A 22,200-nucleotide genomic window follows, 5' to 3' on the forward strand; every position below is an offset into this window, starting at 1 on the left:
GAAAGGGGTACTTCCCTCTTTTTTGGGCTGTGGACAAAAAAGTCTCAGAAGAAGGAAGCCAGAGAAGTCAGAAGTGGCTCCTGCTTACAAAGGTGAAAGTGCTGCCCTGGGCTCAGGGGAGAACAAGGCCTGAGGCAAAAGCCAGGGACCAAGCCTAGCTTCTGAGGGAAGGGGACTATCACCACAACTTGACCAGTTTCCAACTTCTGAGGCTTTTTTTTTTCCTTTTTATTTTCTTTCTTTCCTCCTTTCTTCCTTCCTTCCTTCCTTCCTTCCTTTCTTTCTCTTTTGAGATGGGGGTTTCTCTGTACACTAGGCTGGTCTCAAACTCACAGAGATCCAACTGCCTCTGCCACCCGAGTGCTGTTATAAAAGATGTGTGCCACCATCGGGCTCCTGAGGCTTTTTTCCCACACTGTCCTTCAACACCTTGGGTCCTCTTACCACCTGTCCTGTAACACATTATTGTGTTTTGGCACTGAACCCCTGACCTTATGAATGCTAGCCTAGGCAGGCCCTCTGGCTTGAGCTATATCGCCATACCCTATCTCACCTTATTAAATTGCCAGTTTGAGATTAGGGGTGGGGGGCTCACCACATTGTGCAGACTGACTTCGACTTTGTCAGGTTAGCTTCAAACTTGTAATCCTTCTGCCCCAGCCTCCTAAGAATCTGAGTTTGTACAACCTTTGTCTGGCTTACAGGAAAGCCCAGGCTCCTCCCTTGAGGGGCAGCTCCTTGTTCTGCTTATATTAGTGAGAAGGCACAGGACCTGGTGAGGGGATGGGCTCAGGGGAGCCAGGCTGAGTGTGAGGAGGAAGGAACACAAGGCCATGTTTTTTCAGACTAGCCCAAGTCTCTCTGACACTGTCCTGGTAGACTCCTAGCACAACAGATTCTGAACCATCTGCTCAGAAGCAGTCTCTCTGGGGATTCCTTTTCCTCATCGATTTCCTGGGGTTAGAGTCTAACGGTGATCAGAGAGGGGATCTGGTGAACGTGACAGGATGGGACATAGGGGAAGAAACCCTTGGAGCAATGCTAGGTCACACACCAGCGAACCCCCAGTCTCTACTCAGTCCATCAACACAGAAACTCACACACATTGGTATTCGTCCCTTCCTCGCCCTCCCGCCCTCTGGCCCCACCCCAACCCTCGATTTTCTCCTTTACCGGTGGTTAGAATAGAACCATATTAAGTAACACAGGAAACACTAGGATGTACCTTTGGACCAGTCTTCTCCATGAAGCCTTGTTTGAGGTAGTTCCTGGTGATGAGAGGCACGAGCTGAAGAGAGAGACAGAGGCTGACCCCTATCTACACCCAGAGCTTAAGGTTTCAGATTGAACTTGGCCCCAAGACAGAGAGAAGTCTGGAATGGGGACGGATGTATGGCTTATGGGTTATACTTGGAGTGTGTACAGGATATAATACAAATATCTCAACAAGTCAGTCCCAATATGATTTCCAGCATGAGTCAGTGATGGTTAAAGTACTTCATTCATCTCAGATTATAGACCAGGCAAGACTGTTAAGAGACCCACTTGTCAACAGGCATGGTGGTGCATGCCTTTAACCATAGTACCCAGGAGGCAGAAGCAGGTAGATCTCTAAATTTGAGGCTAGCCTGATCTACAGAGTGAGTTCCACGACAGCTGAGGCTACAGAGAGAAGCCTTATCTCAAAAAGAAAGAAAGAAAGAAAGAAAGAAAGAAAGAAAGAAAGAAAGAAAGAAAGAAAGAAGAAAGAAAAGAAAGAAAGAAGAAAAGAAAGAAAGAAAGAAAAGAAAAAGGAGGAGGGGAGGGGAGGAAGAAGAAGAAGGAAAAGAAAAAAAGAAGAGAAGAAATAGGAGGAAGAGGAGAAGAAAAGAAAGAAGAAAACAAGCCATAGAGATATGGGAGAAGATTTTGCTGACAGACGTCATTCGGCTGACATGACAGCATGAAGAAGTGGGACTCATACTCAGGGCTGACAGGCAGTGGGCCAGTGTCCGGTGTACCATCACACTATAATACCGAAATGCACAGACGGCAGGCAGAGGCCTTTGACCATCACACTATAACACCGAAATGCACAGATGGCAGAGGCCTTTGACTAGACTCCTCACCATGCCAGTACCAGCTGAGACTCTGTCACAGATTCTGACACTGGCCATGAAGAAGAGATAGCAGGGAAGACACATTGAGAAAACTCTGGCCTAGGTGTTAGGAGACCACCAGAATCTCAGCACTACTTCTGGCTCAACCAGATGTTACCTTGGTAAGCTTTCTGTCTCTGGGGGTCCATGCCCTACTGTGATCTCCCACGGCCCTACAGACTGCTTTCCTACAAGCAAAGAAGCTTCCAGGGATTACAGGTGACTTCCTATGCTTCCTGGGGACTATACAGACCTAGAGCATCAAAATATCAATCTAATGGCAGCCTAAATTCCTAAGAACATAGTAGGGCCCTGGAGCTGCAGGGACAAAGTTGAGGTGGGAGCTGGCGAATCAGCACAGGAAGCAAGAGAGGGAAGTTGAGGCCCCAAATGAAAATCTACACCAGACTATTCCATCTCTCCTCAAATACATTCTATAGTCTAGGCCCAAGAGAAACAAGGGAAGCCACTTGGCTGGAGTTTTCCTTCAGATTTCCTTCAGCATTCTTTCCTGTACCTCAGACACTGGCTCACTGTAATAGCCTGGCAGGGGCAGGGGGCCAAGGTGACAGCTGAGCACACTGAAGCTGAGAGGCCGTGTCATTCTCTGGGCAGCACTCTGGCCTCTGACTTGAGCTTACGTGCACAGCTTTAATTCCCCCTTCCTCCCCTCCAACATGGTTTCTCTGTGTATCCCAAGCTGGCCTGATTTTGAACTTACTATTGGCTCAGGCTGGCCTCAAACATTCAGCAATCCTCCTGCCTCAGCCTCCAGAGTTCTGGGATTATAAGCCACTAAACCTACCTTCTTCTTTCCTCATGCTGGGAACAGGACCCAAGGTCTAATGCAAACTAGGCAAGTGCTCTATTGCTGAGTCACACCCCCCACCCCTGTGCCTTTCAGATGAAAGGATTGTAACTCCACAAAGACTTCCTGGATTTTCAGCACCAAATTCTTAAATCTGAGCACCACACCTAGATATAGGAAAGACAAGAACGAGAGACAGGCAGGGGTGGTAGAATATGGTTGATAACAGAGGTAAGGGAACACTGAGGACATTGGTCAAAGACCAACTTCCTCCACATAGGTTACCAAACATAGGAAGCCAGGCCAGATTAAATAAGGCTAAGCACCTGCCCTGTGCCCTCCCCTTGTGCCTTCCTCTCTCCTGGGTCAGCAGTCAGCACTCTGAACTCTTCACTGAGTCAGCAGTAACCAGCTCTGGGTGTTGACTAAGCATTACGACCTTAGCTTTGAGCCTGACCTCTGGCCTTGCTGGAACTGTGCCTAGGGAACCGCTAAATGGGTACATCACTGGGCCTGATGTGGGCCCGTGAAAAATACTCAGCTCCCTGTAAACTCCAGGATATGAGGAACATTTATTTAGGCTTTCAATGAGAGTCTAACAGAAACTCCAGAATCAGGCTGAGAAGCCGGTCTCGTGGGTAAAATGCTCGCCACACAAGTGTAAGGACCTGACTTTGAACAACAGTACCCACATAAAAAATCTGAGCTTTAGCCAGGCATTGGTGGCACACGCCTTTAATCCCAGCACTTGGGAGGCAGAGGCAGGCGGATTTCTGAGTTCGAGGCCAGCCTGGTCTACAGAGTGAGTTCCAGGACAGCCAGGGCTACACAGAGAAACCCTGTCTCGAAAAACCAAAAAAACAAAACAAAACAAAACAAAAAACCTGAGCTTTGTCATGAGGACATCTCAGCACTAGGGAGACACAGACTGGAGGATCCCGGGGGCTCACTTGCCAGCCAGCCCAGCCTAATGGGAGGGCGCAGGCCAGTGAAGAGAGACTGTCTCCAGAAAATAAAGGCAGATGGCATCTGAAGGATGACATATGAGGCTGACCTCTGACCTCCACACACATAGGCATACATGTGTACCTGTATCTGCACACGAGTACACACACATGTGCCCACACCTTTCATCGTGGCACTTGGGAGGCAGAGGCTGGCAGATCTAGGTGAGTTCTAGACCAGCCTGGTCTGCATAGTGAGTTCTAGGACAGCCTGGGCTAAACAGTGAGACTGTGTCACAAACACCACTATCAAAAAACAAATAAAATCAAAACAAAACAAACCTACATCCTCAATCACAGAACCTCATAGCTTAGAGAGGACCCTGAAGGAGACCTGGACCAATCGCCATCTTCCTAATATGGGAAGATGCTCAGAAAGGTACCTGTAAGTGTGACACAGTATGTCGATGACAGAGTAACCGTGAGGACCTAGGACTCCTTGGCTTAAAATACCATCTTTGCCCCATGTCATTCCTGTCCCCAGACAGAACAGGAAGTAGATGTAGGTCCCAGATGTCTGGGGACAATCAAAAGGAAGTCCTCAGCTTACTGTCACCTTTACCACCACAGGCAGATCCACCCCTGTTATGAGGATCCCAACATAGTCCCAAGGCACCACAGAACACAGCCACAAAGCTGTGGGAGGGCCCATTATTTACTTAATGGAAGTAATCACCAAACCCCACTCCCAGTTCTAAGTAATTACTGTACAAGAAGAGTCTGGATAAAATGGGTTAAAAGCACTGTGCATATAGTAGGTAGGCTCATTTGCATATTTTAGTGGGAAAGATCAGAAAGATATTCAGAGGCTGAGGCACTTGACCCTGCAGAGAGTTGTTATCCTCCAGTCCTCCTAGGCTTAACCTGCAATAAACATTGTCTAGCCCCTAAGTGTCTTAGGGGTCAAGAGACAAGAAGAGAAAAAGGGAGGGGATGGAACACACAGAAGCAAAGTCCACATTTAGCTCACCTCAGACTCTGGGAGATCAGGAAAGGCCAATTTTAGGTATTGCAGGCGGGCAGCACGGAGAGCATTGAACCAATCCACTATCTCCTGCCAGGAAAAATTCAAAATACGCAGAGTGGTGAGATGGGCGGATATGGGAGACCCCTGGCAAGGCTAGAGGGAGCAGGGTCACAGCACACACACATACACAAGCACACACATACACACACACAGAGTCAGGAAATATACACTTCACACAGGACCATCTGGGAACATCTGGAGAGGGTGATATCAGAGCCCAGGGGACTGCCCTGAGCTAGTCACAAGTCACAGACAGGAAGAGCTCCCAGCCACGGAAAAAGACCAGTGTGAGCTGCACAAAAAAAGCTTAGTACAGTTCTTAAAGTCTGTGAGATACCCCTGGATTCCTATCAGCAGGCTGGTGTGGAGTGGGCCTGAGACGGTATTCCTTAACACTAAGCCTCTCCGGTGGGTGCTGCAATGCTGTGGGGTGCTGGGACACACTTCTGTGGGTGGGGGTGGGGGATACATGTGGAGACATTCCTCCATCAAAGGTACTCAGGACCTGGAATGCACAGGCCAGCCACAAGTGGATGTCACGCTGAGAGCACATCCTTCATCATCGTGAGCCAACATCTTCTCAGCCCGAGAGCCACACTCCCAAGGCTTTCTCAGCTCTCTCCAACCAGTCATCCTTCCCCCTCCTTCCTTCTGCCCCACTCCCACGCTTTCCGTTCTTCATGTGTATATGTGCGTGCCTACATCCATGTATGTGCCCCAAGTGAGCCTGCAGAGGACAGAAGACAGCCTTGGAGAGCTCCTGTAACTGGAGTTAGAAGCAGCTGTGTGAGCCACCATGTGAGTTTAGGGAACTGAACCCAGATCCCCTGCAAGAACAGCAAGTGCTCTTATCTGCTGAGACATCTCTCCAGTTTCCCCCTCCTCCTCGGTTTCCAAGGAGAAAGCCTTCTACAACTGAGCTGTGTCTCTAGAGCCCTTTTTACCTTTTTTTTTTTTTTTTTTTTTTTTTTTGTGGTACAGTCTCACGTAGTCCAGGCTAGCCTCCTCAAACACTTAAGTATCAGAGATTAGCCTTGAACTCTTTTTTGTTTGTTTGTTTTTTATCAAGATAGGGTTTCTCTGTGAAGCCATGGCTAACCTTAAACTTGGTCTATGGACTAGGATGGCATCAAATTCACAGAGATCTGCCTGCCTCTGCCACCCAACTGCTGGGACTAAAGGCATGTGCCACCACCGCTGATGCTGCCGATGCAAATGTCACTGAGGCCACCACCACCTGGCTAGCCTTAAACTCCTTATCCTCCTGTTTCTTCCTCCCTGTACGGGAACTTCACATGTGCACCCCATCATATTTTTATTTTTTTCTTATCTTTGATACAAGAGCTTGCCATGTAACCTACACTTGAACCCTGTTGTTACTCTCCTGCCTCTACTCCCAAGAACTGAATTTATAGGTGTGTATCACCACGCTCATTTTACTTTGTACCATTTGACCTATGACAGTCCATTCATTGCACAGGTTAGTTTAGATGTTGTAATAGACCCCCAGGCAGTTGCCCCTGCCCAAGTTTCTCTGAGAACTGATCTTCGACCTCACGTTGCTACGGTCCCCACCCTGCCTTGGCCACAGCAGCTGGACCAATAAAGAGACAGGACTGGGCTTATCAGATATGCTCTCTCCTGGGAATTTGGGATGGAGAGGCAGAAAGACTTGCTGGGAGAGCTATGTTGCAGGGCAGGCTGAGGCATTGCAGTGATTGAGGAAGTCATGTGAGTACAGGCTCAACAGAGACCAACAAGTTCTTTTCTACCCCCAAAGCCAGACACAGCCAGACACAGCCAGACACACGGGCCTAGTCAGACTTCTGAGCTCTTCTGTCTTGGTGTTTGTTAAGGGCCTTCTTGGCAGGGTATGTTGGCCTATGCCTATAATCTCAGTGGGAGAAAGGCTGAGTCAGGAAGATTGCTCCAAGTTCAAGACCAGCTGAGCTACATAGCAAAATAAAACTCCTCCCTAAAAAGGAACAAAAATTAGAAAATGAAAGACAAAAGTTCTTGAGTCTTAGGCATTAGGAAAATGGGGTCACCTCAGAAAAAAAGGAACCCAGCATACGCTTGGGTTTCATTTATACTCAGAGTATAAGGAAAAGAAAACCAGTCTTACATCCTGAGCGAAAGTAGCTGCAGCCCAGGAGGCTTCCATTGCATCTCACACTGGGAAATACTTTCACAGTGAGTCTCACACTGGGAAATACTTCCACAGTGATGCTTCAAGGCCACTCGGTGCTTGAAAGCACCGTGGGAGCCAGGTGTGGTGGTATATACACCTTTATTCAGAACTCAGGTATGTTCAAGACCAGCCTGATCTACACAAGCTCCAGGCTAGCCTGGGCTATCTAGTAAGAACCCTTCAAAATAACAACAATAATAAAACCCCCAAGCAAATAAAACCACTCAACAAGCAAATAAAAGAGGTGGGCACTAGGGAGTAGTCCAGGGTCACCTCCTCAGTTTGAGGGACCCTTGGAAAATCCATTCATCTAGTTCCAGATAGCTGCTGCCCCAGGTTCTTCTACGACAGAATCATACTCACACATACAATAAAATGACGAGATCAATTAAAAAAAAAGTTCTAGCCGGCTGGTAGTGGCACACACCACTGATCCCACCACTCGAGGCAGAGGCAGGGGCAGCAGCAGCGGCAGGGGCAGGGGCAGCGGCAGCGGCAGGGGCAGGGGCAGGGGCAGGGGCAGGGGCAGAGGCAGGGGCAGAGGCAGGGGCAGCAGCAGGGGCAGAGAGGCAAAAGCAGAAGCAGAGACAGATGGATCTCTGAGTTTGAAGCTAGCCTGGTGTACAAATCGAGTTCCAGGACAGCTAGGGCTGCACAGAAAAATCCTGTTTTGATCCCTGGCACAAAAAAGTTGTTAAATGGGTGCTGGGCTAAGGAAATGTCCACTGTGTGACCCGAGTAAGGGACCTGACCTTTCCCTGTCCCCTGAATGTGGGGAGAAAATATTTTCAGGGTTGTCAAGCATTCAGACATGAAGGATAACAGTCACCAAGAGTATGTCTGGCAAAGTTAAATGACCCCAAAGTGTCATCCAATGCTTCCCTCGTGTGTACTTAGCATCTCTGCCCTGTCCCATCACCGACTACGCTGAGGACCTGAACCAGTTCTCTCTCACATATATCCTTTGCTTGACTCCTCTGCTCAGACCGGCTGATCTCCCAGTCTTGCCATATATCCTAAGTCGGCCGCAAACCCATGATCCTCCTGCTTCAGCCTGTCAAGTGTTATAAAATCATAACGTTTCTCAAACATTCTTGTCTGTCTTAATCACTCAAGACTGTTAAAGTTTCTAATTGAGCAGGTCTTGGGTGGCCTCAGGCTGGTCCTTCTGTTTATTTATTTTGGGACTGGACAGATAGACGGCTCAGCAGTAAAGAGCACTGGCTGTTCTTCCAGAGGACCCAGCTTTAACTCCTAGCACCCACATTTATTTGTAACTCCGATTCCAGGGGAGTATGATACCCTATCCTGGCCTTTGTGAGCACCAGGCACAAATGTAATACACAGACACACAATGCAGGCAAAACACCCCTACACATAAAATAACATATGTTCTTAAAAGATATTTGTTTCTATTTAGCGTGTGTTGATTGTTTTGCCTGCATGTATGTCTATGCACCACATAAGAGTCCTGCACACACTGAAGCCAGAAGAGGGCATTGGGTGCCCTGGAACTGAAGTTATAAACTATTGTGAACCACTGTGTCGGTGCTGGGAACTGAACCCAGGTCTCTGCAAGGGCAGCAAGGGCAGTACTGAGCCACTCCTTCGGCCTCGCAAGGTCTTAGGTAATACCAGTGCTCTTGGTCCAGTGTGACATCTGGAAGGAAAGACCCTGACTCAGTCCATCCACCCTTCCTCCCAGATCACAGTCTCTGCCCTACCCAATCCTGCCGTTTCTTCTTCTTTGTTGTTGTTGTTGTTGTCTCACTATGTAATCGGGGCTGTCCTAGAACTCAATCTATAGACCAGGCTGGCCTCAAACTGACAGAGATCCACATGCTTCTCTACCTCCCTAATTCTGGGGCCTGGCGTGTGCCACCATAGCTGTGGATTTGCTGTATTCTGCTAGGGTCCCCTCTGCTAACTTTTCTCTCACTGATGAGTGTGCATTGCCCAGATACGTCCCCAGTACTTGTTTGGTTCATCTATATTCTACTCTGCCTTCCTCAGATTTCTGACTCAGAGTACACCGAGGAAATAGCTAAAGGCTTAGCAGCAGGCGAAGCAGCACCGTCGTGGTCATGGCAGTGGCACAGTGGCAGCAGCAATAGCAGCAGGTCTCCAGAGGCCCTGAGTGCATGATGAAACGTGCGGCAGAGATGGTAAGCTGAGCCCAAGGACTGGACACCATGCTGGAGGCTGCAAAAGTGACCTGAGTCATCTCACCTTTCCACTGTCGTGATATACAAACAGGTTCCTAGTGTGGCCCTCTTTCCTGTAGGTTATCTGCAGCCCGTGGGGATGTCCAATCTTCTCTGTCTGGAAGGTGGCATTTAAGTCCTTGATGTTGATGACAGCCTTTGGGGCTTTACCCTAGAAGAAAGAAAGGATCCTCGAGATACCGATGGCAACAGGTGCCTTCCTGCCGAGGCCTTCAATACAAGAAAACCTCTAATACAGAACCCTGGGTTGCTCTAATAACCAACGGCACAGCTACGGATTGCCTGTGCTGGCCATCCCCACCTGCCTCATCAGACTGGCCCCTCTGAGCTGGAAGTGGGGTCTAGGAAACCTTCACTTTGGACTGTTTACATGTTTTAGCCACAGAACCTTTCCTGGAACAAACCAAACACTCCTGTGAAATAAACAGCCAGACAGCAGGCATGGGGCTCAGAGTGTCCCACCGCATGCACCCTGTGGCACACACTCCACACTCTTGGTGTCCACCCCTTGGGCTCTGACACGTGGTAGAGCACTAACCAATGCCAAGGGATCCTCATGAGAGACAGGATGATTTCAAGCCCCTGGGCTGGCAGGGGCCACACTGAACTCTCCTCTGGCTCACAAATTTTTAAACACAAATTTAAATTCTAAGCCCTGGACCTTGAGCTTACAAACAAGTGCTTTACCACTAAGAGGCACTTCCAGTTCCCTTCTGTTGTTTGTTTGTTTGTTTGTTTATTTTAAGATTTATTTATTTTATGTATGTGTGTATATCTCCTCGGACACACCAAAGGAAGGCATCGGATCCCATTATAGATGGTTGTGAGCCACCATGTGGTTGCTGGGAATTGAACTCGGGACCTCTGGAAAAACAGCCAGGGCTCTGAGCCATCTCTCCAGCCCTATTTGTTTATTTATAATCTGCCACTAAGCTATACCTAAGTCTTTCATCTATTATTCTTGTATAATAATTTTTTTTTTTGCTAGAAAAATGTTTTTAAACTTTACCTATATTGTTCAGTTATCCATTTTGGAAGATTGTTATATTTATGTGTATGTCTGTGTCCCTGAGTATATCTATGTGCACCGTGTGTGTGTGATGCTCTCAGAAGACAGAGCGGGCATGAGATCCCCTGGAGTTACAGGAGGTTGTGAGTGCCTAATGTGGGTGCTGGAAACCAAACTTGGGTCATCTGGGTGAGCAGCAGATGCTCTCAGCTGTTGAGCATCTCTCTAAACCCTACTTCATCTCTTCTCACTGTTGAGCAGCAGTTAATTCTCAGTTATAGTGTCATTTCCTTAGTTAACTGTAGGTAGAAATTTAGTTCTGTGGGTTTCCTTTTCTTTTCTTTTTAGAATTGGGCTAAAATAAAGTTTCTTCCTCCTCCTCCTTCTCCTTCTTCTCCTTCTTCCTCTTCCTCCTCTTCCTCCTTCTTCTTTTTGTTTGGTTTTGGTTTTCCTTTTTTTTTTTTTTCCAGACAGGGCTTCTCTGTGAACCCCTTGCTGTCCTGGAATTTGATCTGTAGGCCAAGCTGGTCTCAAACTCACAGAGGTCCGCCTGCCTTTGCCTCCCAAGTGCTGGGGTTAAAGGCATGTACCATCATTTGTGACTGCCCAGGTTAGTCTTTAACTCTTGGGCTGAAACCCTTCCTGCCTCAACCTCCAGAGAAATTGTGACTCCATTTAGCTTAATTCTTTGCACAATCCAAAATTTTTACATAAAAATGAGTTACTTTCATAATTTAAAATTCCATTTTAGGAAAAATACTAAGAGAGAGAGAGAGAAAGAGAGAGAGAGAGAGAGAGAGAGAGAGAGAGAGAGAGAGGAAGAGCTGGGCAGTGGTGGCGCATGCCTTTAATCCCAGCAATCCCAGCAGAGGCAGGCGGATTTCTGAGTTCAAGGCCAGCCTGGTCTACAGAGCGAGTTCCAGGACGGCCAGGACTACACAGAGAAACCCTGTCTCGAAAAACCAAAAAAAAAAAAAAAAAGAAAGGAAGAAAGAAAAGAGTAGGAGGTCCATATGGAGTGCATTCCTGTAATCTCAACAGTCAGGACCATTATGGGTTAAAGGCCAACAGGGGCTACACAGCAGGATCCCATCTGGAAACAAAATCAAGCAAAAGTGACTAAAGGCCACTGCTACCCCCACTACCCTTAACACAACATACTGGACTGGCCTGAGACTGAAAAACAAACAACCTTTATCCAGCCAAGGAGGAGACCCTGTTATGGAGACCAAGTCACAACCACCAGTGGGGTTTGGGCCCTGTCTGACCGCAGGAGAGCTTTTCTCTTCCTGCCTTGAAAAAACAGAACCATCGGGAAAGCAAGTTGTCAGTGTTTAAAGTGGCAGGTCCCCACTTTTCTCCACTACACTTTTCCCTCAGTCTGGGACATACCAGCTTGCCCTTCTAGAACTGTCTACTCATCTAGGAGAACATCATGGAAACACACAGACCACATGTCTCAAGGCTGAGTTGCAGAGCTCAGAGCCTGCCCCTCTGGTCGGCTGCTACTTCACACCTAACTTTGTTACACTTTCCTTTTTTTTTTTCCTGTTCTCTAATACTGCACCGCCCCAGGGCTTGATGTGGTAGCTGGCCCCCAAAGATATCCTCACCACTTCCTTCTCTCCCAGTAGTCCCCAGATGCTCTACCCAGAAGGATGTAGAACTGAATCCTTTCCTTTAAGTAAAGCTGGATGCATGATTTGTCTTGACCCTGTAGAATACAGTTCCTGGCCTGGCCTTTTGAAGGCTTGGCAATTCTGTTCTTTTATTGTTTGGTTTGGTTTTGATTTATTTTTAGGTTTATCTTACTTTATGTGTAGAAGGACTTTGCCTCCGTGTAGGTACATGTGTTGTGTACATGCCTGATGCATGTGAGTTCAGGAGGGTGTTGAATTCCTTGAAACTTGAGTTAGGGCTGGTTGTGAGCCATGGTGTGGGTGCTGAGAACCACACCAGAGTCCTCTGCAAGAGCAACATTTAACTGCTGAGCCATTTCTCCAGCTCTAGTTTAGACAGGGTCTTGCTCTATAGCCCAGGATGGCCTGGAACTCACTATGCAGCCAGCTCAGACTGGCCTGGAGTTCATAGAGACCCACCAGCTTCTGTTTTGGGGGCACAGGGATTAAAGGCAGGTGGCACCACACCTGGCAACAATCAGTTTTGCATTTAAGAGAACAGTCTCTGTGCCTTAACGAGGCTTAGGCTAGCTGTGCTAGGAATGAACTCAATGATAGAATGATATCCAGCCTGCACAGGCCCTGGGCTCAGTCCCTAGCATCATAAGAAGAAGAACATAGAAGAGGCAGACTTCTGACTGACTGATCACGGGGTTCCCCAGGTGATCCTGGGCACTGGACAAGGAAGAGGGAGTTTATGTATTTATTTATTTATTTATTTATTTATTCATTCATTCATTATTAAAACAAGGTCTCATCATACAGTACTGGCTGTCCTGGAACTCACTCTGTAGACCAGGCTGGCTTCAAACTCACAGAGATCAGCCTGCCTGTGCCTCCCAAGTGCTGGGATTAGCGTCACAAGCCATTTGCCCAGCCTCATTTAAATGAGTAAACCAAATATGGAAATATATCTCAATAAAATTGTTTTTAAACCAGGCATGATGGCACACTCCTATAATCTGAGCACTCAGAGGGCTCTCTCTGAGTTCAAGGCTATCCAGATTTAAGTAGCAAGTTTCAGGCTAGTAAGGGCTACAAAGTGAGACTCTGTCTCAAAAAAAAAAAAAAAAAAAAAACAAACTAGAGAACAACAGCAATGAAGTGGACCAAACTAGGCTGATTTTTGAGTGACCAACGTGTGGCTGCTCGTGGGCTGGATTGACCGTAGCCAAGGACAACTAGGAGAACATTATCCTTGCCAGGGCTGAATGGAGTGATCCTGAGAAAACAGGCAGCCTGGCCTCCTCTTACCTCCTCCTTGGTGTAGTACTTCAGGAGGCCTTCCCTCGACAGAAGGACAAACCTTCTTCTCAGGAACTGTGCATTGTCCCGTCCTCGCTTCCACAGGAACCCTTCTCGGTTACCTTAACCACCAAGGGCAAGAAATGAGCCATGAAGTCAATATAAGTAGGCTAACCTGAGGCTCAAGGGACCGAGGGTAGAAGGGCCTCCACCCAGCACTGGAATGTAGCCAGTCTGACCTAGCACTCTCAGGTGCAGGACGCAGGGTCCTATCTGGGGCCAACTTTATATGATTTCAGTCTCCACCCACTGTGCAATCCCTTCTTCCTCACTTCTCCATGAGATCCCACTGCTTTCTGAGAAGAAGGCAAGTGTGGTGAGGCCTGCAATCCCAGGATTTAGGCTGAGGAAAGGGAGCTGTTATGAGTTCAGAGCCAGTCCCAAAACAACAAAGAAACCATTTCCGTGTTGTGGAAACGGTTCAGTTAAGAGCACTTGATGTTTTTGCAAAGGGTCCAGGTTCGGTTCTCAACACACACATGGTAGCTCACAACCATCCATACATAACTCCAGTTCCAGAGGGTCAGAAACTCTCTTCTGACCTCTGAGGGTCATGTGGTATACATACATACATTCTGACCCAACAATCATACACATAACAATAAAGATGTTTTAATTTAATAAAAAAAAAAAAAGGAAAGGCAGAGAAGAGAGGGAAAGGGGAGTGGAGAAGAGAAAGAAAAAAAGAAAGAAAAGAAAATGCTCTTAAGACAACCAAGTATTAACCGGGCAGTGGTGGCGCACGCCTTTAATCCCAGCACTTGGGAGGCAGAGGCAGGCGGATTTCTGAGTTCAAGGCTAGCCTGGTCTACAGAGTGAGTTCCAGGACAGCCAGGGCTATAAAAAAAAAAAAAAAGAGAGAGAGAGAGAGACAACCAAGTATTAAGAAATAGGACTAATTGTGAACGAGGTCCTGAGCTGGGATGTGGCTCAGCTGGCAGAGTCTCTCATGGCATACAAGAAGCTTTGGATTTAACCCCCAGCACTGCATGAGGCCAGGAGCGGAGGGTATAATCCTAACATTCTGGAGGTAGAAGTAGGAGTATCAGGAATTCAAGGTCATCCTTGGCTACACAGAGAGTTCAAGGCCACCTTGGGACAGATAAGACTTTGCCTCAAATGAATGAAGAGAATGTGTGGTGGTCAACACCTCTTTGATCCCAGCATTCAGGAGGCAGAGACAGATGGGTCTTTATGAGTTTAGGGCCAGCCTGGGATACATTGAGAATTTTAAGTAAGTATATATAGTGAGACTATGTATGTAGTATGTATGTATGTATGTATGTATGTATATGTGCATATGTGTATATATAAAATTATGTACTCCTAGCCAACTTTGACATTGGCATCAGTCAAGTTTATGAGTATAAGAATGATCCTCAAGAGCCGGGCGGTAGTGGCCCACGCCTTTAATCCCAGCACTTGGGAGGCAGAGGCAGAGTTCGAGGCTAGCCTGGTCTACAGAGTGAGTTCCAGGACAGCCCGGGCTATACAGAGAAACCCTGTCTGGAAAACCAAAAAAAAAAAAAAAAGAATGATCCTTAAGACATCTATTAGTTGGGAATAGTTTGTACTCCTGGAAATCCTGGAAACTGATGTCCTTCAAGACCTTTGTCCTCTGGGCAATGCCAGCTTGAGAATTTGAGTCAGTGGGGTGAAGAACCGCCCTGGATCTAGGAATGCCAGTGAGGTACCCTGCATGAGTATGGAAAGAGAAGCTGAAATCCAGCCCATGTTCTTACGAAGCCCACCTCTCCCTTTCATTATCTAAAGCTCAGTAGATCATAGACCTCAAAACATTAAGGCTAGGTTGCAGATGGCTCAGTAGCTGACAACATTGCCTGCTCTCTCAGAGGACCCAGGTTCAAATCCCCGACATACCCACATGGCTCACAACGGTCACAACTCCAGTCCCAGGGGATCTAATAACCCATCCTGGTCTCTCAGTGCATTACATACATGTGGTGCATATACATACATGCATACAAAATGGTAACTTTACCTGGGAGTGAGACAGCCTTCTCATCAGCCATAAACTCCTGTCTTTCATACTTAGCTCGAATCCATTGTTCCTTTAAGACCCTAAAAAGAGAACTTTTGATCAGTCATGTCTTCAGTGTCTTCCCACAGTGACTTCCCAGATCCTATAGCAGAGGGTGAGGACAATCCAGAAACTGCTACCTCAAGATACCCAGAGGTTTTCCTCCTTAGGATAGTTAACATTGGTGCTGGATGATTCTCTGTAGTGGAGGTGTGGTGTCCTGTGCCTTATGGAATGTGCAGCAGTACCTATGACTTCCCCAGATGACACACTGGGGAAATGTGTCTTCTAGTGGGATGAGAAGCACTAGACTGTCCCTCAACCCTCTAAGTCAATGATGAAGATATCAGCTTCCTGGACACTTAACCTGACTTGAGTAGTAAATGTCCTAGACCCGCTGATGAACTCGGGGCCACCATGCTGCACAGAGCAGACTGACTCAACTTTCTGTTTCATGTCTTTTGAAATGAGGTCTAGTGCATTGCAGGCTGACCCCTAGGTGTCCAAAGTAGCTGAGATTGACTTTGAACTCATGATCTTTCTGCTTCTACAGCCCACCACCAACACGACCAAGTGATGGGATTACAGATGTATGCCACCATATCCAGTTTTATGTAGCACTGGGGATCAAATCCAGGACTTTAAGATAAGCAAGCACAGCTGGGCAGTGGTGGCGCATGCCTTTAATCCCAGCACTTGGGAGCCAGAGGCAGGCGGATTTCTGAGTTCGAGGCCAGCCTGGTCTACCGAGTGAGTTCCAGGACAGCCAGGGCTACATAGAGAAACCCTGTCTCGAAAAACCAAAAAAAAAAAAAGATAAGCAAGCACTCTAGCAACTGTGTTACATTGCCAAACCAAATTACTGACCATTTCTAAACCTAGGAAATGAGGCAGTAATAAACCTGCCTCCCTAGTGCTGTTGAGGTGGGCAATTCTATGTAAAGAACCCAGCACTACATTCAACACAAAGTAGGGATAGTTGGTTGGTTGACAGTGACTTACTATGTAGGCTGGCCATGAACTCAAAGAGAACCACTTGCTTCTGCCTCGCAGACAGTTAGAAGAAGGTGTGCTTCCCAACACCAGGCTCATGGTAGGTTCTTACTGCTAACCTTGGCCAAATGTTACTCTTGGCTGCTGTGAAACTTCGCAGCTGAGAACAAACCTATCTCCACTGTTTGTTCCTTCTTATCTTTTCCCAGTACTTGTTCCAAAGGTTAGCTGACCGAATGGCCTAGGCACAGGAATGACCTAAAGCTGTACATCTGGCCCAAACAGATCACCTGCAGCTCTGGGTTGTTCTGGGCTGTATGGGCCAAAGGAACCAAAAGTTAGAGACTGACTGGAAGCCCTCTCTGGGCCATCCTGGGAAGTTCAGCATGCACCTGCAAGTGGATTTGCTGCCAGCTGCAGGTAGAAGTGAGCCTGAGAGAAAGATGGATGGACAAGAGGCATGAGAGAATACGACCATGTCATGCTTGAGCCCCTGGTGTGCCCTTTCCATCCTCCTTTTTTTCCTTGGTCATGTTTGAGCTTCTGGTATTGTGATCCTCTTCTTCCTCCCTCTTGTTTTCTCTTTTATAAAAACAGTAATTTATTATTTTGTGTGCATAGTATGTGTGTATCTGTTCACTCCACAGTGCATGTATGGATATCAGAGAACAACTGATGGAATAATTTCTCTCCTTCCTTCGTGCAGATCTCAGGACTAGAACTCAGACTCTCAGGCTTAATGGCAGGTGCCTTTGCCTGCCAGGCCATCTTGCAGGCCTTTGCTGATATTGTTTTGAAACAGAGTCTCGCCATCCCACAGTCCAGGCTTGTCTCAAACCCAAACTCCTCTGGCTTAAGCCTCCCTGGCCTCCTTAATGCCAGGATTACAGGTGTGCACTATCACACCTAGTATCGGGTTGTCCTTATTGAGGGTGGCTTCACATCTGTCCTTCCGGGTGTCTGATCTTCAGAGCCCACAAAATCTTTTGGTACCTGAGCTAGCAAGGCTGGAATTCTTTTTTGTTTGTTTGGTTTGGTTTTAGTTTGGTTTTTCATGATAGAGTTTCTCTGTGTAGCCCTGGCTGTCCTGGAACTCACTCTGTAGACCAGGCTGGCCTTGAACTCAGAAATCCGCCTGCCTCTGCCTCCCAAGTGCTGGGATTAAAGGCATGCAGCACCACTGCCCAGCCAAAGCTGGAATTCTGTGACTTACAGTCAAGAGTTCTTTCATTGTTTGAGGTGAAGCTCAGAGGAAGAGCACTGGCCTGATATGCACAGTCCCTGATTTTGATCCCCAGTACTTCCTAAGGTACAGCCTTTTCTACAGGACAGTAAAGACAGCACTAGGCCCAACACAGAGATGAGAATCCTGGGCCATAGGACCAGCAATAGGAGACAGACTAGAAACTGAGGACACTTGTTCTGGTCACTGAGGCGGGGAATGTAGTAATTTTAAAACAGGAGAGAAGAGGCCACCAGCCCTTTGTCAACAGGGATTAAAATGCAAAGACATTTGTGGGAGTCACGATAAACAATGCTGGAGGGGTCAGTGTAGAAAGCCCATGTAAGAGATGCTGCCCAGGACCTGGGAGCAAAGGCTGAGTGGTGACAGTGGGGCAAGATGGGATAGGTTCTTTCAAGTGGTGTTCAACATAACTCTCAGAGGCATGAGGGACCTGGTATTGCTGTAAAGTTGACACTGAGAAATGTGTGCTAGGTGACATGGGAGATGCTTAAACAAATGATGTCATTTCACCTACATCATGTTGTAAGGCATTTCCTGTTTACACTTTTGAAGGGGGGTTGGGCTACATGCAGAAGGACATCCAAGGGCCTTAGTGTCTTGACCACCTTCTTACAGCTGGGTAGCAGTAGAGTTGTGGGGAGGGGAAACCTGAAACCCTCTGCTTATAAAGATGTGCTTCCCTGCCACTCCTCATGGCATCAGTAGGCCTTGGGTCACCTAACTACAAGACCACAGAACCACTAATCATAGTTACGTATTTGTGCAAGGCCTGAGAGCACCATGCTGTGGTTCAAATGCAACTTTGTAGCCAACCTGCATGGAACTGTGTCTACCCGAGGATCCCTTTTCCTGTGTACATAAGACACTGTCTTGTGAGCCCTGAGTGAAGCGGAGGCCCTGAGAAGGTTGTCCAGGCTCAAAGACTCAGCCTTGCAGAAGTTTGAGGTCACTAGGTTCTATGGTCCTCCCCATCCCCCACTTTTACAACCCTCCTGCTATCCTGGGTTTTCCTAATGCCCCTTCACACCCATCAGGTTCTGTCTCCAAATCATAGGGTGAGAGTCATCCTTTCAGGGTCGCTGAGAATTTTGACAATGACACACACAGCATTTAACACAGAGCTTGGCACACTTGGAAAGCTCCCTAGATATGAATGGCTTTTGTTTTGTTTGAGGTGGAGTCTCAGGTAGCCCATCCTGACTTCCACCTCAATGTGTAGCTGAGGCTGGCCCTCTTACTCACCTCCCCAGCATCAGGAATGCAGGCTTTTGCCACCACACCTAGTTTTAGGCAGGATTCCTATGCAGCCTCCATGGTAATACCAAATCCATCCTTGAAACAACCTTCCATCCAGATCACAGGAGAACTCACCTCAGACAAAGGTACCAGGGACAGAGCAGGACTGGGAAGACCCCTCCCCAACGCCCTCCCAAGGATCACTCACTCACAGGCAGTCGTTGGCCTGAGGGACATAGTAGAAAGCTGGGACTCTAGCTTCAAACTTGGCTTTCACACTGAGGTTCCCATTGTGAGTCATGAACTGCAAGACAAGAGCAAATTGGCGTAATTGTAGAACCTGAAAATAAACCTGAAATGAAACTGTGGCTTACCCAGAAGACTGTGACTGTTGGGTGTGGTGCCCACATATAGGCCTTTAATCCTAGCAGAGCCTGGTGGATCTCTTTGAGTTCAAGGCCAGCCTGTTCTACACAGTACAAGTTCTAGGACTGCCAGGGCTATGTAGAGAAACCCCGTCTATAAATAGATAGATAGATAAATAAATAAATAAATAAATGCCTGTGGTTTTCACTGGCTCTGAGGCTGGGCCAGGAGAAACTGCTTCTAAGTAGGCGTCTCAGCAGGCATGGAAAGCCCTAGTTTGGTATAACGTGGGGTATTGATAACTATGCCTTATAGAAGAACAGCCCCTTACAGTTCTCACATAATAGCACATTGGGTTCTCTCAATCATTTTAACATTACTATTTTGTTTTTAAAGAGGACATCGGTGCTCAGAGAGGCTAGGTGGCTTGTTAAGGCAACAGCACTGGTTAACACAAAATGAGGTTCTGGCAGGGCAGTGGTGGCGCACGCCTTTAATCCCAGCACTTGGGAGGCAGAGGCAGGTGGATTTCTGAGTTTGAGGCCAGCCTGGTCTACAGAGTGAGTTCCAGGACAGCCAGGGCTACACTGAGAAACCTTGTCTCAAAAACAAAACAAAAAAACAAAAACAAAAAAAAGGATCTGAAGCCAGCTCTGCCAGACCACAAACCTCATGTTTTTTTTCTCTCACTCATTCCAAGACAGCCAAGCCTCTCCTCACAGCCCTTAGAGCCTACAGGAGACTGAGGTAGCTAGAGAATGAAAATGGCTGCCAGCCCCATAGAATACCACATGTCACCAGAGACTAGAGTGGGCATTGTGTCCAGTGATACGCTGATGTGCCAGTGGGTGTGACATAGCTGGGCTAAAGGCAGGAACATCGGGTTTGAAATTCGTGTCTCTGGACAGTGAACACTGTCCTCCTGGAGCTGTATCATAGACATGTATTGCTTTTGGACCTCTGGTGATCTCACCAGTCAATCCCAGTGAAGACATTGCAGGGGCTTAGAAGGCAAAAACCTGTGAGTGTATGGGCTACCTGGTGGAGTTTCTGTCTTTGCCTTGCTTAGAATGTAAGCCTTGAATGGATAGCCACTTTGTCTTTTCAGTGTGCTCTTCCCACAAAGAATAGAATTGGTTTCCAGTTATGTCTGTGTGAATCAAATGGTAAAAAGCCCAGCCCAGATCCTGCCATAAAAGGGAAGTGCTCAGTGATGTTACCCGCTTCCCCTGCGGCCCTTGAACCTCTCTGTTAACCAGTGTGTTGTTGACCTGCCTGCTCTCTTAAAGTTTTCTGGCCAAAATGGCTTCACCTCCGCAGCTGAGGATTCCAACATACTAACTGGGCAGGAAAGCAGAGTGGGCTAGGAAGGGGTGAAGGACCTTAGGCTTTGAATCTTCTTCCTCCTGGCTCCTACGGACGGTGACAGTAACTTAATTCACTTTGTGTCTGGGCTGAACCTGTTTTCTTCTTACAGCAGCCAGTGATAGGGAGATGCATGTCCATTACATGGGTGTGGAGACAGACTCCACAGGCAAGACTAAGGCCCTAGCCCAAGGGTTCGAGCAATGGCTCAATAGTGAAGTGCAGTTACTGCTCTCGCAGAGGACCTGGGTTCGATTCTCAGCACCACCATGGCCACTCACAACTATTGGTTACTCCAATTCCAGGGAATCTGATGCCTTCCTCTGAGCTCTGTGAGCTCCTGGCCATACATGGCATAATACACACACACACACACACACACACACACACACACGAACTCAGGGTTTTTGTCTAAGCCACTATCTACAGGTCTGTTTCCTCTCATTAATCATTGCACCTCTCTGAGCTTCATTTTCCTCCTCTTCCACAGAGAAGGAACACCTGCGTCCCGCCTCTTCTCCCTCACGCCCAATTCCAAGAATCTGCACATGCGTGCCAGTCTACCTCCACCATACTGTCGTCCCAGAAGTCCAGTCTCACGGATTTAACTTTGCTGATGTCTGGGAAGTTGCGGTGGACGCCAGAGCAGTGGAGACAGATGAAAATCCCCAGCTTGTAAGAGGCCCAATCAGGATCTGCAGGGTGGAAGAGCAGGATCTCCGCTGAGCTGGACAAGGATTGGACTAGGGTGCAGGGACAGGCTGGGCCGGACAGTTAGGATTCTGCGTCGGAGGCAAGCTCTGCCCACGCCGGCAATCCTTTCTCTCTTGGTTCCCAACCTTGGACAACTGAGGTGACAGCATAAATCTGCTTAGCCCACCCTTTGGCTCTTCGACACCTAGGAGACCTCGGAAGAAGGAACCGAGGAGAGCGGGCAAGTGGGGGACCTGATCGTAGGCTCGGGGCCCGGAGCCAGCCACATCAGGATCCTGGGTTATTGCGCGGCAGTGAGGGTCGCGGAGGCCCAGGAGGCACCGAGGTGAGGACCTCGGGGTCCGAGGGCGCGGAAAGGGGCCGGCATCGGAGATGGTGTCCAGAGCCGGGTCCTGGGTGGTTAGGTGCCCGGTGGGAGAGCGAGAGGGACCCAGGGCATGGACTGCATCTGATGCGGAGCGAGGACCGAGGTCCCGGGCTTCGGGAGCAGAGAGACGGAGGACCGTCGGGGTCTCCCGAAACTCTCCAGCGAGAAGGACTGGGGTCCCAAGCGAGAAGCGAGTCTGAGTCGCGCGTGGACGGGCTCCTAGGGAAGGAGCCGGTGGGCCATGGGCCGGGGCTGGCTGCACCTGCCCCGCACACCGCGCCCTTACCCGCTGCCCCGCAGTCGGCGCAGTGCCCGTTGCCGGTGCCCGCAGCCTGCAGCAGCTCCAGCAGCCGCTTCTTGTTGCGCTCGCGGTCGCCCATGGCCGGCCCAGAGGTCTCAGCGGGGCTCAGCCCCGCCGCCTCTGTGCTTCCCGCTCCTCGACGCCCATGATCCAGGCGTTTCCCTGGCCGCCGGAGAAGGATTCCG

The 22,200-nt window shown here is 48.3% G+C and overlaps 1 protein-coding gene across 2 annotated transcripts in view; it reads right to left on the minus strand.

Moving 5' to 3' along the window:
• The window catches only part of Adap2 (ArfGAP with dual PH domains 2), a 25,750-nt gene extending 3,550 nt beyond the window's left edge, over positions 1-22,200 (minus strand). For both annotated transcript variants that reach the window (XM_028759236.1, XM_028759235.1), the window contains exons 1-8: positions 22,001-22,200; positions 21,198-21,328; positions 19,115-19,206; positions 15,389-15,468; positions 13,336-13,448; positions 9,398-9,544; positions 4,921-5,004; positions 1,226-1,288 (exon numbers count right to left, since the gene is read on the minus strand). In XM_028759236.1, the coding sequence (XP_028615069.1) occupies positions 1,226-1,288; positions 4,921-5,004; positions 9,398-9,544; positions 13,336-13,448; positions 15,389-15,468; positions 19,115-19,206; positions 21,198-21,328; positions 22,001-22,094 (804 nt within the window). In that variant the 5' untranslated portion in view covers positions 22,095-22,200. The remainder of the gene's footprint in view (positions 1-1,225; positions 1,289-4,920; positions 5,005-9,397; positions 9,545-13,335; positions 13,449-15,388; positions 15,469-19,114; positions 19,207-21,197; positions 21,329-22,000) is intronic.

Source organism: Grammomys surdaster, unplaced genomic scaffold (genome assembly GCF_004785775.1).
Source record: "Grammomys surdaster isolate TR1022 unplaced genomic scaffold, NIH_TR_1.0 126278, whole genome shotgun sequence".
Classification (NCBI taxonomy): Eukaryota; Metazoa; Chordata; class Mammalia; order Rodentia; family Muridae; genus Grammomys; species Grammomys surdaster.